General features: G+C 35.2%; 1 protein-coding gene across 2 annotated transcripts in view; it reads right to left on the bottom strand.

Annotated features, from left to right (window-relative positions):
• Window positions 1-572: 572 nt before the first annotated feature.
• The window catches only part of Hsf2 (heat shock transcription factor 2), a 31,027-nt gene continuing 15,397 nt past the window's right edge, over window positions 573-16,202 (bottom strand). The window contains exons 6-12 of one of the 2 annotated variants that reach the window (XM_048354002.1): window positions 16,094-16,155; window positions 14,402-14,489; window positions 11,432-11,580; window positions 10,798-11,037; window positions 9,864-9,969; window positions 2,202-2,286; window positions 573-1,579 (exon numbers count right to left, since the gene is read on the bottom strand). In XM_048354002.1, coding sequence (XP_048209959.1) covers window positions 1,287-1,579; window positions 2,202-2,286; window positions 9,864-9,969; window positions 10,798-11,037; window positions 11,432-11,580; window positions 14,402-14,489; window positions 16,094-16,155 — 1,023 coding nt within the window. In that variant the 3' untranslated portion in view covers window positions 573-1,286. Of the gene's footprint in view, window positions 1,580-2,201; window positions 2,287-9,863; window positions 9,970-10,797; window positions 11,038-11,431; window positions 11,581-14,314; window positions 14,490-16,093; window positions 16,156-16,202 lie in introns of those variants that run through there. The other variant, XM_048354003.1, reaches the window with a different exon arrangement.

Here is a 16,202-nt window from a genome sequence, read left to right as displayed (position 1 = left end):
TCTCATTATTTGATATTAACAAATGAAGTTTCTTATGACTTTATGTTGATAAAAACAAAAACTGGAACAAAGCAGATGCTCAGTAAGTACCCTGGTTGTCTCTCAAATTATGTAAGTAACTGCTCCCAAAGGAAGATGTATTTTGAATATTTATATCATCTCTCAGGACAAAAGTTGTAGAGCTTTAGTGACATAAGTACTAATGTTCTTATGTCAGCTGCAACAAGGAGGCCTATTTCAGTTCTTTACTAAAAACAAAGTAATCCTGTATAATCTTGAAACAAAGAAGGTCAAAATACATTTTTTTAAAAAGCTGTCAGGGTGGCTCAGACGGAGAGTACTTACTCAGCATGCACAAGAACGTGGGTTTACTCCTCAGCACTGCATAAATAATACAGAAACACTGCAATGTGTTTTTGTTTTTTCAGATGAGTCACAAACATCCTGATGTGTCTCACATTAAGATGATAATGCACGACAGACAGCTTAAAGCAAACTTCTTCGCAGAAGCAGGTAAACTATTTCAGGTAGCTATCAACTCACCCCCAAAGAAGACACATAACAAATAGCAGTACTCAATGTTCATTTTATTTATTTTACTAAATAGTATGCTTCATAAAAACACAAACCAGAAAACTTTTATTACTTATACTAATCTAAGTGAAAAATGGATGAGGTTGATTCCAATCCCATCCCACAGTCTTTCTACATATAAGGAGCTGGAACCGTATTGGTGAACACTTGTGTACACTACTTTGCCTTTCCTGTTAAAAGATGAATAAACATCTTTGAACATAAATGAACTTTTCTGAACCAAGAGAGACAAATGAAGCTTTACAAGATTACAGGCACTTTATGTTCCCAGTTTTAAAAACAAACCAAGTGAAAAAATTTTAATAAAATTAACTGGAACAGAAGAAGCTTAGGAGGTTTACTATTAGTTCAATGGACTTAGCCAAATGCAAACAGCATCCAACAAAAAACGAAAAGTTTAACTGGAGCAAATGATCATATATGTAAAAAACTGGAGAAGAAAGGCCATGTCACTCCAACTTAAAGATATGCCAATAATGTGCATTAAATTTTGTATACCTCCAAAGCTGAGTAACACCTGCAAGCTTTGCAAGAATGTATGTTAATGAGAAAAGCAAAAGGTGCTTTCTATTCCACAGTATCTGATTAAAACAAAACAAAGTAATTTACAAAAAAAGTACCGAATGATACTTTAAAATAAATACTTCATCATTTTGATGAATATGTACATATAGAGTCCCCTCTCAGGGGATTTAACTATCTAAAAGTGGCATATCACTATCCAGTGGTGCAGGAGCAAGTTCACATAAATAAAAGAGAGTAGCTTCACTAGCTTCAGCTTCAGTCAATGGCTCCAGGCGAACAAGCTTACTTTGGGTTGGTTCTGCATCCACATTGTTACCCAGAAGCTCATCAACTTCTATGGGTTTATCTACACAAGACATAACTTCAGATGCTGTTGTACTCCCTTGTTCAAGAGCAGCAGCAGGATTCCCATCAAGGAATGCAAGAAGTGGAAAGGCAGTGTACTGGATAAGTTGCTTATCTATAAAGATCGGAAAAAATCTTCATATACTCAAACAAAAAAGACATTTACTAGTAAATTTTAAAATATACAAGTCAGAAAAGTTAGTGTTTCAATTAAGAAATAAGAATCTTTGCTGGGAATATGACCTAGTGGCAAGAGTGCTTGCCTCATATACATGAAGCCTTGGGTTTGATTCCTCAGCACCACATATACAGAAAATGGCCAGAAGTGGCGCTGTGGCTCAAGTGGTACAGTGCTAGCCTTGAGCAAAAAGAAGCCAGGGACTGTGCTCAGGCCCTGAGTTCAAGGCCCAGGACTGGCAAAAATAAATAAAATAAAAAAATCTTTTAGATTTCAAAATTAAGAAAAAATGACTTGCTTTTCAATTCAATTTTCTCTCTTTTTTTTTTTTTTCTTTCTGTTTATGTGGAACTGAGGAATCAAACCCAGGGGTCCATGCATGCTAGGTCAGTTCAATTTTCTCTATATGCTAAAACCTCGAGACTGTGCAAAGTCAAGTTGGTACAACACTGCATTCAATTATTATGACAAGATTTTCCCTGGCTTGCAGTTTCCATACAAAAATTTTTCTAAAATAACTAAAAAACCATACATAATTTAATACTACCTCTATACCTACCTGGTTTAGCCTTAGATTTTCTTCCATCTTCTGAAACTGGTTGAACTATATTGTTCTTCATAGGCTCTAATCCTTTATTCTCAGACTAAAAGAAAAAAATTGTAAAAATAGCTGTTTCTTATTTTGTACTCCTGAAAAGTACATTAAAAAAGTTGATTTAGCATGTAAATAATGAAATATTATCTGAAAGAACACAAAATGGACTAGACATTTCAGCAGAGGAAACAAAACTGGTTAAAAAAATCTGCCTTCAAGAGGAAGAAAAACAGACCAGAACTAGGATGGTAGAATGTAAGGGTAGTACTTCTATAGCAGAATAGACGGAATTTAACAAAAGATAGGGATAAGTCAAACACAACCAGCTTAATATACTAATTGAAAGATTTTAAAAGTATTAATTCATGTGTAAACAGAACATTTAGGGAAATTATATTTAGATAAATATAGGACATGATGCCTTCAGTAAAACGATCCCTTGTCCTGGAAACCTCAAAGTTGAGGCGGGGTTTCTTCTTGTCCATTTGGTGTTGTGTCGTTCCCACCCCCTTTCTAAACTGCTTCTTTTGACCACTCTTTCTTTACTTCTGATTATCACAGATGAATTTAACCTCTAGTGATATTAAATTCTTCAGGTGATCTTTTCAATGATGTGCAAACTCTGAAGAAAAAAGGAGATGATTCTTCTTTCTTTTGTCCTTTTTAATTTTTGTATAGCTATTAAGTCCTCGATACCTGTAAAACCCCGAATTTCTGAATGCTGGTTAAATATATATGGTATTAACAAACATCTGTACACATAAATCCTACAATTCTACAGATACTCATCATAATATTAAGCAATGTAAGCTTTCTGGGTTAAGAAATGGAAATATCCCTATGATCAAATAAAAAGTCATTTCAAGTATTTAAATAAAAAATGCTTCACCATTTAACATTCACAATAAGTATGTAAGTCAAAATTAATGTTTACACTCTCTAAAGTAGATGCTATCCAAGGATACTATTATGGATACTCTAAAACATGAGTACCAGATTTATAAATGCACGTCCCATGAAAATTCTTATTCCTTAGCAGTGGTTAGACAGCAGTACCGAGGAGTATCCTGACTGAGAATATGCCATAATCCGTGTCATATTATTCATTGAAGATGGAATGACAAGATGATATGCCAGTTGCTAGAACTGTAACAAAAGTCTGTCGCAGATTAGTTAATGGAGTTTTACAGAATAACATTTTGCTGTTAACTACTTGGAAAGTTTTCAGAAAAGCCTAAGAATAGCTCAATGTCTAACAGTAAGTATACAGTAAAAATAAGTATACAGTAAGCATGTACATTAAATTAACCCATAACATGGTCCATTAGGTCCATGACTGACAATATGTTCATATATGTTTACTGAAACAGAGCTAAGGTGACACAGAACTTTATACTATAAAACAAGCCTATGAGCGTCCACATGCCAAATCAAGGACACTATCTGTTTATTTATTTAAGTTTTATTAAAAGAGTTTCTTGGGCTGGGAATGCAGCTTTGTGATGAGTGCTTGCCTGGCATGCATGAAGCCCTGAGTTTGATTCCTTAGCACTGGAAGTGGAACTGTGGCTCAAGTGGTAGAGTGCTAGCTAGCCTTGAGCAAAAAGAAGTCAGGGACGGTACTCAGGCTCTGAATTCAAGCCCCAGGACTGGCAAAAAAAAAAAAAGTTTATCTTATATTTTATCTAATTACTTTACATGTCATGTAGAACTGCTTTTTCTAGTGCAACTGGTTTTATATAATTGCAGCACCAAGTCATTCAAAGAACATGTGGCCTGTAAAACAAAGTATTTACTGGCTGTCTTTATATAAAAATGTATGCCGGACACTATTAAATGATCCAAATACTAAATGCATAATCAGTAACTTAGTTTTAGTTTCTCAATTAGACAGGTGGCTAACTAAAAACACAGAAAATCTGCCATGAGTTGTGGCTAATCTACCAAGTATGAGAACTCTGAATTCAAACCACAGTACTGGCAATAAATAAAAAAGCAATAGAAGGGAGCCAGTAGTTTATGGCTTACACCTATAGTCCTACCTACTCACAAAACTGAGGTTTAGAGGCCAGTGCAGACAAGAAGGTATGCTGAAATCCACCTTCAGAATAACCAGTGAAAGTTCAAGTTAGAGTTGTGGCTCATGTGGTAGAGTCCCAGCGTAGCAAGGCCCAAGTTCTAACCCCATACCAAAAAAAAAAAAAAAAAAGGTAAAAAACCCAGTTAGGTTATTTCCTCACCCAACAGAAAGTCAACTTTATGACTTTATTCATCCATTTAGATGTATTCATTTTTGGACTACAAAAAACAGGAATTGACAGAACCCTGATTTCACTGATCTGAAATTCGGATTTCATGTACTCTGAAGTCAATGAAAAGATTCCTAAACAATTATGTGTAAATACAAGATAGAGTACTGAAAACTCTAATCAAGATAATAGGCTGTACAAATTATCAAACAATTACAGATATCTACTTCTAACTGCCCTTAATATTCATTAATAAGCTAGTTCTAAAGAGTCTCTTGCTAACAACTTGCTAAATCCAACGTATGTTCTTATCATCTTCCATGACAATCTTTGTAGCTTAAAAAAAGGCCAGGATGTCTTACTTTTTGGTCTGCCTTTCCTACAATGAGTGCAATTTTTTCAATTTTTTTATATATGCCAATAAAAGGAAGAACGTATACAAGAATATGGCTATTAGTAAATTCTCAAACAAAAGCTGAGAAGTTACTTATAAAGGAATAAAAATGTAAAGTGTAGCATACAAAGCATAAAAAAATCTTATTATTGCTTATTTCGATGAAATACCTGGACATGTGGTTAGGTGATTTCCCAGCAGGTATGGTCACACTTAGGAGTGAATCTCATGTGTGCTATGAGTATTGGGCAAAAACAGACAGAATAACCAAAAGCTAACTTTCCATTCATCTTGTTCACACATACTAGTTAAACATGTATTTAAAAAGATTTGTAACTGGGACTGGGAGTATGGACTAGTGGCAGAGCGTTTGCCTCGTATACATGAAGCCCTGGGTTCGATTCTTCAGCACCACATATATAGAGAAAAAGCCAGAAGGGGCGCTGTGGCTCAAATACTAGAGTGCTAGCCTTGAACAAAAAGAAGCCAGGGACAGTGCTCAGGCCCTGAGTCCCAAGCCACAGGACTGGCGCCCAAAAAAAAAAAAAAAAAAGTAACTGAGGGTGATACTATCTATCTACTTAATAGGCCTTTTTCATACTTCTACAGCTATGGATCCAAAATGACATGAATAACTTACTTTTGTGTTACTGATGCAATGTGTGGGATTCATTTGCACAGAACTAGTGAAAAAGCTAGACCAAACTAGAAAGATGACAAAAATAGAACTGCGTGTTAAAAATTTTTGTAGAACCATGTTGAGTGAAGAAATGTTAGTACTACACTAGAAAGTTTCTACATTAAATAACAAAATCAGGTAAGCACAAAAGAAAAACAGAAACAGAGCAAGCTAGCCTAATGCACTAGATGAAATTTTATGTCAAGAATTCCTTTACAAAACAATGGTGGTTTTCCCCTAATTCCCACCTGCACTATTCCCCACTCATTTTTATTTCCTTCCAGTTCTCTACTTGATTCTAGCATTATGAGCAAGTGAAGGTTAAGTCCTATACCCTGATAAATAAGCCATCATTGAGTACCTCTTAATTAGATAATAAATGTATAGAATCTATCTGACAGTGGCACCTAAATTACACATCAAGTGGAGCCCTCTCACAAAGTGGCTTACCTACTGTTTTTGTTTTTAATCTCACCCAACAAGGGAAGAGAAGTACTAATCACTGCTTACCTAACCCAATTTATAAATGTAATTTTAAGTCATAAACTTCAAAATCAGTCATTCCATGAGAATTTATTAAGTATCTGAGAAATAATTAACATCACGAAAACATTATTCCTGCTCTCTAGGAGCTTACAATCTAAACAAGGTAAGACCAACGTTAAATAGCCAACAAATGTACAGATAGATGCAATCCAATATGATTAACAAAGGGTGGTAGGGCTTAAAAGTACTAAGGACTTAAAGAGAATGAGAAAGGAGGAAAGTACACACACGCAGACATATGATGAAACAAAAAGACCTAATAAGGCCATGTGACATCAGTTCCTATAGAAGAGTTAGGACTTGGAATGGAAAAGATAGAAGTGTACACACACACCCACACACACGTTATATTCTAGAAATGAATGAGCCCAGTCCAAATGACAAGTTTTGAACCAAACAGTAAATACTTAAGTTCAAAAGTTAGAGTAAAGCAAGTCATTTGATGAGGCCAGATTCTATCACTAATGAGAGAGCCTTAGGAATGGCTAGACCAACAAAATTTAGGCAGCAAGTTTGTATTTTCTAAGAATGAGCACAGCAAATGATTCATAAAATAGAATGAAATGCAAAGAATCCATGAGCACATCCTTTCTACATTCATTTCTCTCTAAAGTTCTTTGAAAGCTCATGGTAGGAGTAATAATATTACTGGATTTTTCTTCCTTTTTTTAATTTCACCTACTGATCACTGAAGAGTTAAGGAATTGATAGTACTGAAAGTAGACAGCAACACACAATTACTAGTCTCTACCAGCTCTCTTTTCATGACCCCAGGGCCCTGCACTTTGCTTCTCTAAAGGGTAGGTGCCAGAGAAAGGCCAGTAGTGTAAACTCCTTTCTTCCCTTCTTTGTTCCACACACTGTACCCCCTCTTACATGTGTGTTACCAGCAGAGACATGGTAGAAAAAACTAGACCACGTATAAAGCACTAAAACAGCGAACTGAATTCTAACTCAATAGTGAACAGCAAAAGCCACAAACTACAGTATGCTTATTCATATGACCATCTTTGTTGCTAGTTCAGAACACAAGGCAGCCTACAATTGGATATTTTAAAAGTTGATGACAGCACACCCTAATTCAAGGATAAAGTAAGGATCCTAAATAAGAGAAGTAAACATGAAAATACAGAGTTGGAATGGCTTGTGAATGTTACTTTGAAAAAGACAGGAATGAATAAATGAGATAAAGGAAACAAAATCAAGATGATTCTGTGAAAATTATCTTCAGTGGGTAGGTATATTGATGTTTGATACTAGAAAAAGTTTTGCTGCTGAACATGGGTGGTTCTTCTTGCCTATAATCCTAGCTGCTCAGGAGAATGAGATCTGAGGATCGTGGTTCAAAGCAAGCCCCAGTAAAAAAAGAAAGTCCCCATGAGACTCTTGTCTCCAAATAACCATTCAAAAACCAGAAGCACAGCTGTGGCTCAAAGTGGTAGAGCTTAGGAACAGTGCTTAGGCCCTGAGTTCAAGCCCTATGACAAAAAAAAAAAAGGATAGTTTGAAGAATGAATGTTTAGTTTTGAGCACAAATAATCTGAGTATACAATTTATGATACCAAAGGCAAAGAACTGGAATTCAAGCCATATTTTTATTAAGAACATGAGATAGTATGTTTCAGAGTAATCCTACAAAACAAAGTATCTTTACAGGGGAAGCAAAAATAAAAGGATACCAAATTGAATGTCTTGGAGAATGCCCACAAGTATAAGACCACAGGAAGAAAAGTTCTTAGAGGAAACAGAATGGTTAGAGACAAAAAGAAAACAGAGGTTTAGTACCTCTAAAATGAACAAAACCAATTTTGTTGTATAATACTCAATAATATTATACTAACAATATTATAGTACTAATAAGAACGCAATTAGAATTCTTTCAATTGCCTGTTATATTAGACATTAGCTAGGCAGACTTAAAAAATGGGGAAACAGGGCTGGGGATATGGCCTAGTGGCAAGAGTGCTTGCCTCGTATACATGAGGCCCTGGGTTCAATTCCCCAGCACCGCATATACAGAAAATGGCCAGAAGTGGCGCTGTGGCTCAAGTGGCAGAGTGCTAGCCTTGAGCAAAAAGAAGCCAGGGACAGTGCTCAGGCCCTAAGTCCAAGCCCCAGGACTGGCAAAAAAAAAAAAAAAAAAAAAAAGGGGAAACAAAAAGAAAAGTTACTTGTTTTTCCACATTTAATAACATGAGTCAGGAACAGAACCCAGACCCATATGATTCTAAACAAACTTCCACTAACTCACTGGATTATGAAAACAACCAAATCAAAGCACAAAAAAACACAATACACACAGAGTACTCAGTATGGAAAATAAAACAACAACAAAAAAACAATACCTAGGAAAGTGTCAAGAGCCAGACATTTCACAGTCATAATTTCAGAAGACAATCAGTAAGAATAGGTAATATTAATTTCTAAAGTTTTGTAGTAGAGTTAAGACAAGAATAGTAAAGGAGCAAAGCAAAATAGGAAAATATTTGATTTTAAAGATCTGTATTCACTAAAGACAAACAGAATTAAATTCAGAGGAAAAGAATTGAGAGGCAGAGGGCAAGAATATAAATTGGCTTAACTTCCTCAAAGAAAGGATACAGAATTGAAAACAGCTACAGCTTTTGAGAGGACCAGGGCAGAGTAAATTATTTTCTGCAAACAAGGGAAACTTAAGATAAATAATATTCAAAGTTAGATTATAAATAACCAAGAATGTCCAGAATGACAGGATTTCATTCTAGAGGGACCTAAAGGAGAGATGTTTTGTTTTACTACCTAAGCCACAAACTTATCCTATAAGGGATAGATATTCTGAAAGATCTCCAGATTAAGTTGGAAAAGAGTGAATGGAATTCATTTAAGATGGTAACTGGTCAGTACAGGAAGGAAAACTATGTGGTGCTCATGATTTCAGAAGAGTGATTATGTCATGTGACAATGACTGATGAAAAGTACAGATGTAAAGGATAAAATTATGAATTCAAGGCTGAAGTGATAAGAAAGGATTGATTCCTTTTAGCCTCAGTGAGATTAAAAGTTATAGACTCTTTTGGGGTAAGAGAAGCTATATTGTAAGGCAAGAATACAGAAAACAAAAAACTTTCCAGAATAAAGACAGAAAAATAAGAATGCGGAAACAGTAGAAAGATCATCAACAGTAGAGGTTCATTTGAGGGGGACCAGGCTAGAGTACATACAAAGTTCTGGATAACGTAAGGGTGAGCAGCAAGAGAAAAGTGAGTGAGAAAGGTGATTAGACAAAGATTCACAGTTCAGACAATACTAGAACAGAGTTGACAGACAATGATAAGGACTAGAGCAAGAAAATTTGGGACAAAAAAATATAACAATACAGCAAAGGCAATAAAGCACAGTTGAAGAGAAATTGTTCATTTCCAAAGGGTTAAAAGGTGTTCCCATGGTGTTTCCTGGCTAGGTATTTCTAATAATAATTTCCACAGATTTTTTTTTTATTCAATGACACATTACTTTAGAATAAAACAGCACAGGAATAAGTCCAGACAAGGCCACATTTAGTAGTACTAGTGAACAGAATATGTTACTAAGTATTAACTGAACTGCTACTCAAATGCAAGTAGTGACACTCCGTGAGTGTTCCAAACAGATCATCATCCTTTCTGATAATATTCAGTTAAGAAAGAAAAATGTAGAATATAAAAACAAGAAAAAGAAGTATTGATTTTTAAGTAATATGAGTAAGTATATAAATTATCAGTACAGCAAAAAGTACCTACATCAACCAGGAGATCTGGGTCTATGCTAAACTGTCTTCCTGATAGCATAGCTTGGAAGTCCTCTAAACTGCAATCAATACTGTCAAGATAATCCAACAGCTCAACTCTAAGGGGGGGAAAAAAAAAGATTAAGATTGAATATTTATTAAGTTTCCTTATTCTTACATTTACAATTACATTACCTTACTAGCTGCTGAATGCTTACCATTTCTTAAATTTGAAATATTCCATTCAAAATCTGGGATTCCTGATAATTTGACTGGGAGCTTACAGCCTTTACACAAACGTCAGAGTTTACAGAAGATTGAGCAATAATAGTCTGATATACCATTATCTTCTGAGTCTCTAATACTTCTACTACTCTAATCACTTTTATACTAGTCTCACGAGTTCTAATTACTAGCTTTCTTTTTGCCCTAAGTCCTTTAATAGAAATTATACTAATTCATAGTACCAATAGAAATACAAACATCCAAACAAATATTTCATTTCTTTAAAAATCTGAAGAACTGCTAAGAAAAACTCCACAACTAGCCAGGTGCTGGTAGTCTGACTGTAATCCTAGCTTATTAGGAAGCCAAGAGCAGAAAGGTCATGATTCAAGGCCAGTCCCACCATTAAAGTTTGATACTATACCTCTCAAAAATCACCAGCAAAAAAGGCTGGAGAGTAGACCATGTGGTAGATGCACCAGCCTAAGAAGCACAAGGCATTGAGTTCAAACATCAATACTACCAAAAACTTTTTTAAAAAATTTAAACATCCAATTCTACTCTTAAATTAGTTAATTCATTTCAGTTTGAGGCTCAAACCTTGACTAACAGAAAAACAGACAGGGAGGGTTCATCATCTAAAAGGAAGATCACTAAAAATACAATAGAATGTTAAGTTCAGAAAGCAATTAGTTCTACACAACATTTATATGAGCACTCACTTTCCTAAAAGATTAATGTTATCATTCAAAATGGAATCCATCATGGTCACTGGATCTTCTGTGGTCAGATTAGATGACCCATTTAGCTGGATAGCACTAGACATTAGAGGGTTGGTGACATCACTTCCTGAACTGAAGGATTCTCTTGCTGGTTCACTTTGATCTAGACTCTGAATGACAGGTGCATACTCATCTTCATTGTCATCTTCAACAATAACAATATCAGGGTACTGGCTACAGCTAGATCCGTAAAATGAGAAAGAAGAACCAATTACACTTTCAGACAAATTCAATAAATTCACTTTCTCCACCATTCTCCATAGAAATTTCTCAAAGCATATATCAAGAGGCTTGTATTTTTTGGGTAGCTGGCTTAATCATAAATATTGACAGTTCATAAAATACAAGGCCACAATATAAACGAAAAGGTATTTAATTTCAAAAGCAAAAATAAGGATCAACTAATTGTCATTACTTATTTACTTTCTGGGATGGCTTTATCTAGTTTAATAATCTGGTTTAACTTCCCAGTTAAATAACTTAAATATGAGACAGGTAGGTCTACTCTTCCAGAAGAACTTTAATTAGAAAAGTGGCTAATATTTTCACTACTTTTATCTCGTAAGCTCCTTACTTAGAGGTATCAGATATAACATCTTCATTTGTTTCTGGAATAACTGGGATATTTTCTTCATCTGCATGATCATCAGTAACATCATAAATAATGATGTCATCTGAAATCCGTTCTCTTGTCTTTAAACCTTCAGTCCTACTGTGCGGAACCTTAAAAAATAGGGAGAAATATAAAAATCAAAGGGACCATAAAAGGTGTCATTTAAAAACAACTGCAAAGACAACATTCATAATTACACAGATATTTACTATAGCCACAACAGTAAGCAAAAAAGCAAGGTTTTTTTTTGGACTTCTGTATCAATTGATACAAATTCAGAGGTATGAATCATATTATCTGCATTCTACATTATTATTACTATTATTATTATTATTATTATTATTTTGGTCATGGGGCTTGAACTCTGGGTCTGGGCACTATCCCTGAGCTCTTCAGCTCAAGGCTAGCATTCTACCACTTGAGCCTCAGCATGTCACTTCCAGTTTCCTGGTGGTTAATTGGGGATAAGAGTCTCATGGGCTTTCCTGCCCAGGGATGGCTTTGAACTGTGATCCTCAGATCTCACTCTCCTGAGTAGCTAGGATTACAGGTATGAGCCACCAGTGCTCAGCTATAACTCCTATTATTCTAAGATATCCTGAAGACAACATGTCCAAAAATATTTCTGTGGAAAAATCTTCAAATTCTGACAAACTTTATTATTTCCCAGTCCTGAGGTTTCAATTCAGGGTCTAGGTGATGTCCCTGAGCTTCTTTTGCTCAAGGCTACAACACTCTACCATTTGGGCCACAGAGCCACTTTCAGCTTTTTCTGAGTATTTTTGGAGATAAAAGTCTTATGGATTTTCCTGCCCAGGCTGGCTTCAAAACTGCAATACTCAGATCTGAAAGATCCCAAGTATCTAGGATTACAGGCGTGAGCCACTGGTACTCAGATTCTAACATCCTTTTACTGATCAGCACGGGAGCTTTGACCCGCTCCGTTTCCAAACTGGGCCGATTCACCCCTCCTTAGGCAACCTGGTGTTCCTCTGCTCCCGGGAGGTCACCATATTGATGCCTAACAGTGCGGACACTTGATTGGCATACCACACGGCAGCCTAGAACTCCTGGACTCAAGCAATCCTCCAGGCTCAGCCTTCTGAGTAGCTGGGATTACAGGCACGCGCCACCGCGCCCGGCTCTAACATCCTTTTAATACCTCAAGAATACAAAAATTTTAAGCCTTCAAAACTCTAAAGCCTTATGAGGTATGTGTCAGGGTGTTGATGAGGGTTAGTTTACCACAAACTGGCTTCACTAAGAGAAAACTCTTCAAACTATTCCATAGTGAAATGTTAACTTGACATTTTTAGCAAAGTTTAAATTTTTTATTAAGATAAGTACATCAGGTCAGTTATCAATTTTTAAAAATCCAACTCTCTAACCCAGTTTTTATAGTGTAAAAATACAATTTAAAAATGATAATATAAAAGATTCAACACTGCTTAACAGAGAGGTAAAAGATACAAAACAGTCATTTATCAATAGCTTTTGCCTATAACCCTAGATTCTCAGAAGACTCAAATCTAAGAACTGCAGTTAAAGGGCAGTTCAGATGGACAAATCTTCAGGAATCTCATCTTCAAGTAACTAATAAAGAGCCATAAGTAGAGGCCTGGCTCAAGTTGTAGAGCACCAGCCTTGAGTGAAAAAAAAAAACTGCACAAGGCCCTGTGTTCAAGCCCAGAACCAATGAAAAAATGAAGCAGTTTAAAAAATATAAATGCAGTTAGTTAAAAATCTTCCTCTGCTTAACATAAGAATTCAATTCTATAAGCAAGCTAGATACACTTGACTATTTAGAAATAAAAGTGGGACTAGAAATCAAATATATGTTACTGCTACTTTGCCCAAGAACAAAATAATTTTCTTAGTTCAGTAATAAAATCCGAAGCAATATTTAAGAATTCTATGACATAAAAGTAAACATGGTAGCTCAGTGGTAGAAGCACTTTGACAGAATGTACAAGGCGGCACTCAAGTCCATCCCCAGTACCACAAAACAAAGATGATGAGATAATAAAAACTGGTCTGGTCTCTGGAATTGATGGTGGACTAATCTGCCATTACATAGAGTTGGACAAATTATCCACTTTGTGACAAAAATGAAGGTAAAAAAAAGTACCTTAAAATTACTCAAGAAAAGCAACCTACTTAATGCATCTATCAAAAATGTTAGAGGGGCTGGGGATATAGCCTAGTGGCAAGAGTGCCTGCCTCGGATACACGAGGCCCTAGGTTCGATTCCCCAGCACCACATATACAGAAAACGGCCAGAAGCGGTGCTGTGGCTCAAGTGGCAGAGTGCTAGCCTTGAGCGGGAAGAAGCCAGGGACAGAGCTCAGGCCCTGAGTCCAAGGCCCAGGACTGGCCAAAAAAAAAAAAAAAAAAAAAATGTTAGAAACAACCAACAAAAACTGATATTACACAATCATAATTACAATGTCCAGCTTTTATACAGACTTGAAACGAACTAAATGTGGCTTAAAAATCCCCAAAGCACCAACTAAAAACAGCTATATTAAGTTCAGTGATACAGTTTTTGCTGAGCACAGTTAAGGCCCTGAGTTCAAACCTTGGGGAACACACACAGCCACATTTCAAAACAACCTATATAAAATGCGATTTCTAAAGATTAGATACATAAATAATAACAAAGCACTGTTCCTAAGTTTATGCATATAAAATTAGCATAGAAAGTAACATTAATGCAAGACAGAAAAAGAAACTTGGAAATAGGCAAGTAGAAAAATTATATTTACAATAATTTATTACTTTAAATAATCTAAAGCAAGTAATAAAAAATTAATGATTTAACAGAGCTAGGGAATGAACACTTACATTATTATTCACTTAACTTCTTTGAAAATACTGCCATAATAAAATTTAGTTTGAGAAAATAAATATAAAATATACATTAAAAATTACTTTATGATGGTGATTATCAGCTGGTTCTTTGACTATGTGCTGAAACAGATTCTTCTTTTGGGCTCCATTAGTGTTTAGAAGTAGAGGCCTGGAAAGCAGAAGAATATTCAGAAAGCAAAAATAATGGTTAAAGTTTCTAGAAATTTACCTATAATCAAAAATGTTTACTTCAACAGTGAATAAAAATCTTCTGTAAGCAAATAGAGATTCCTTTACATATCTTAGGAATATAATTTTTCCACATAATTTTATTATAGTAAATACAATATAAACAGCTCCAGAACATACTTCACTGTCTACTGAACTATACAGTTCTTTATAAACTACACATATAAAAAAATAAAGATAATATTACTAGCTAATGGAAGAAGAATTAAAGCCACAAAGTTCTAATCATAATCAAACTAAAAAAATCTTAGCATCTCAGGGAGGGGTGCGCACGCGCGTGCGCACGTGTGTGTATGTGTGTGTGTGTGTGTGTGTACAAGTACTGGGGCTTATACTCAGGTTCTGAGTAGTGTCCCTTAGCTTTTACCATCAAGACTAGCTAGCACCAGGTTCTGAGTAGGGTCCCTTAGCTTTTACCATCAAGAATAGCACTCTACCACTTGAACTACAGCTCCAATTCTGGCTTTCTAAAGGTTAATTAGATAAGAGTCTAAGGACTTTTCCTGTTTGAACTGGCTTTGAATCTGGATACTCAGATCTCAGCCTACTGGGGGTAGCTATGATTCCAAGGAGTGGGCCATTGGTGAGCCATTGGCACCTGGTAGTAACCTTTCTTAACCTTCCAACTATGCTTGTTGACATTTATTCTTCTGGCTTAAATGTGGCACTGGCCACAGTACTCAATATACTAATAGGTACCACAATCAACTTATGGTTAAGAATGTAAGAGATCAAATAAAATAAATTCTGTTTTTTTTTTCCCTGACAAATGTTCTTTTTCTAAGAGTTGATTTCACTTGGATTTTCTACTGCTACTTTAAGATGCTAATTCAAATGAAAAACAGGTTCTTTATTAACCATAGGTGTATGTCTATAAAGTTAGCATTTAGGGTATCCTTAGCTCTCAAAAAATGTAACAAAGATGTCAGCAGTAAGAAAACACATGTTAACACTATTCTGAAAATCCAAAATCTGAAATGCTCCAAAATTAAAAGATTCTTGAGCATCAACATGATTTCACAAGTGGAAAATTCACATGTCCTCATATCAAATTCAAACACACGACATTCAGTTTTTCATGATCCCTAAGGGGGAAAAAGATTCTCTCAGCCCTTTCATTTGCTTAATATATAAACTTTGTCTCATGCACAAAATTATTTAAAAGATTATATAAAATTACCTTAGATTAAGTGCATAAGGTGTGTATAAAACACAAAGAAATTTCAAGTTCAGATTTATATCTCTCATCACAAAGATATTTCATGTATATGCAAATACGCCAAAACCTGAAAAAAATTGAAATCCAAACCACTTCTGATTCTAAGCATTTCAGATAAAGGGTATTCAACCTTTAAGATAAGTCTTAAGATGTTAAGAATATAACTTAAGAAGAACCGTTCTTTTGTTCTTTACATCAGGCATGCACTCAGCAAATCTAGGACATTCATGTCTAGATATTAATGGTTATAGCTACTAAACTGTTGGTCTCTATATACATCAAAATGTTTTATCATAAAAACTTACCTTTTACGCTTTAAACTCACAAGTTGGTTATTCTGAACTAATGTAACAATAAACTGGACAATCTGAAAAATATAAATAAAAACACATCACAGAACCAATCATTTGAACC

The sequence above is a fragment of the Perognathus longimembris genome, chromosome 9 (assembly GCF_023159225.1).
Source record: "Perognathus longimembris pacificus isolate PPM17 chromosome 9, ASM2315922v1, whole genome shotgun sequence".
Taxonomy (NCBI): Eukaryota; Metazoa; Chordata; class Mammalia; order Rodentia; family Heteromyidae; genus Perognathus; species Perognathus longimembris.
The sequence above is the reverse complement of the archived record's forward strand: the minus strand, read 5'-3'. Positions and strand labels throughout refer to the sequence as shown.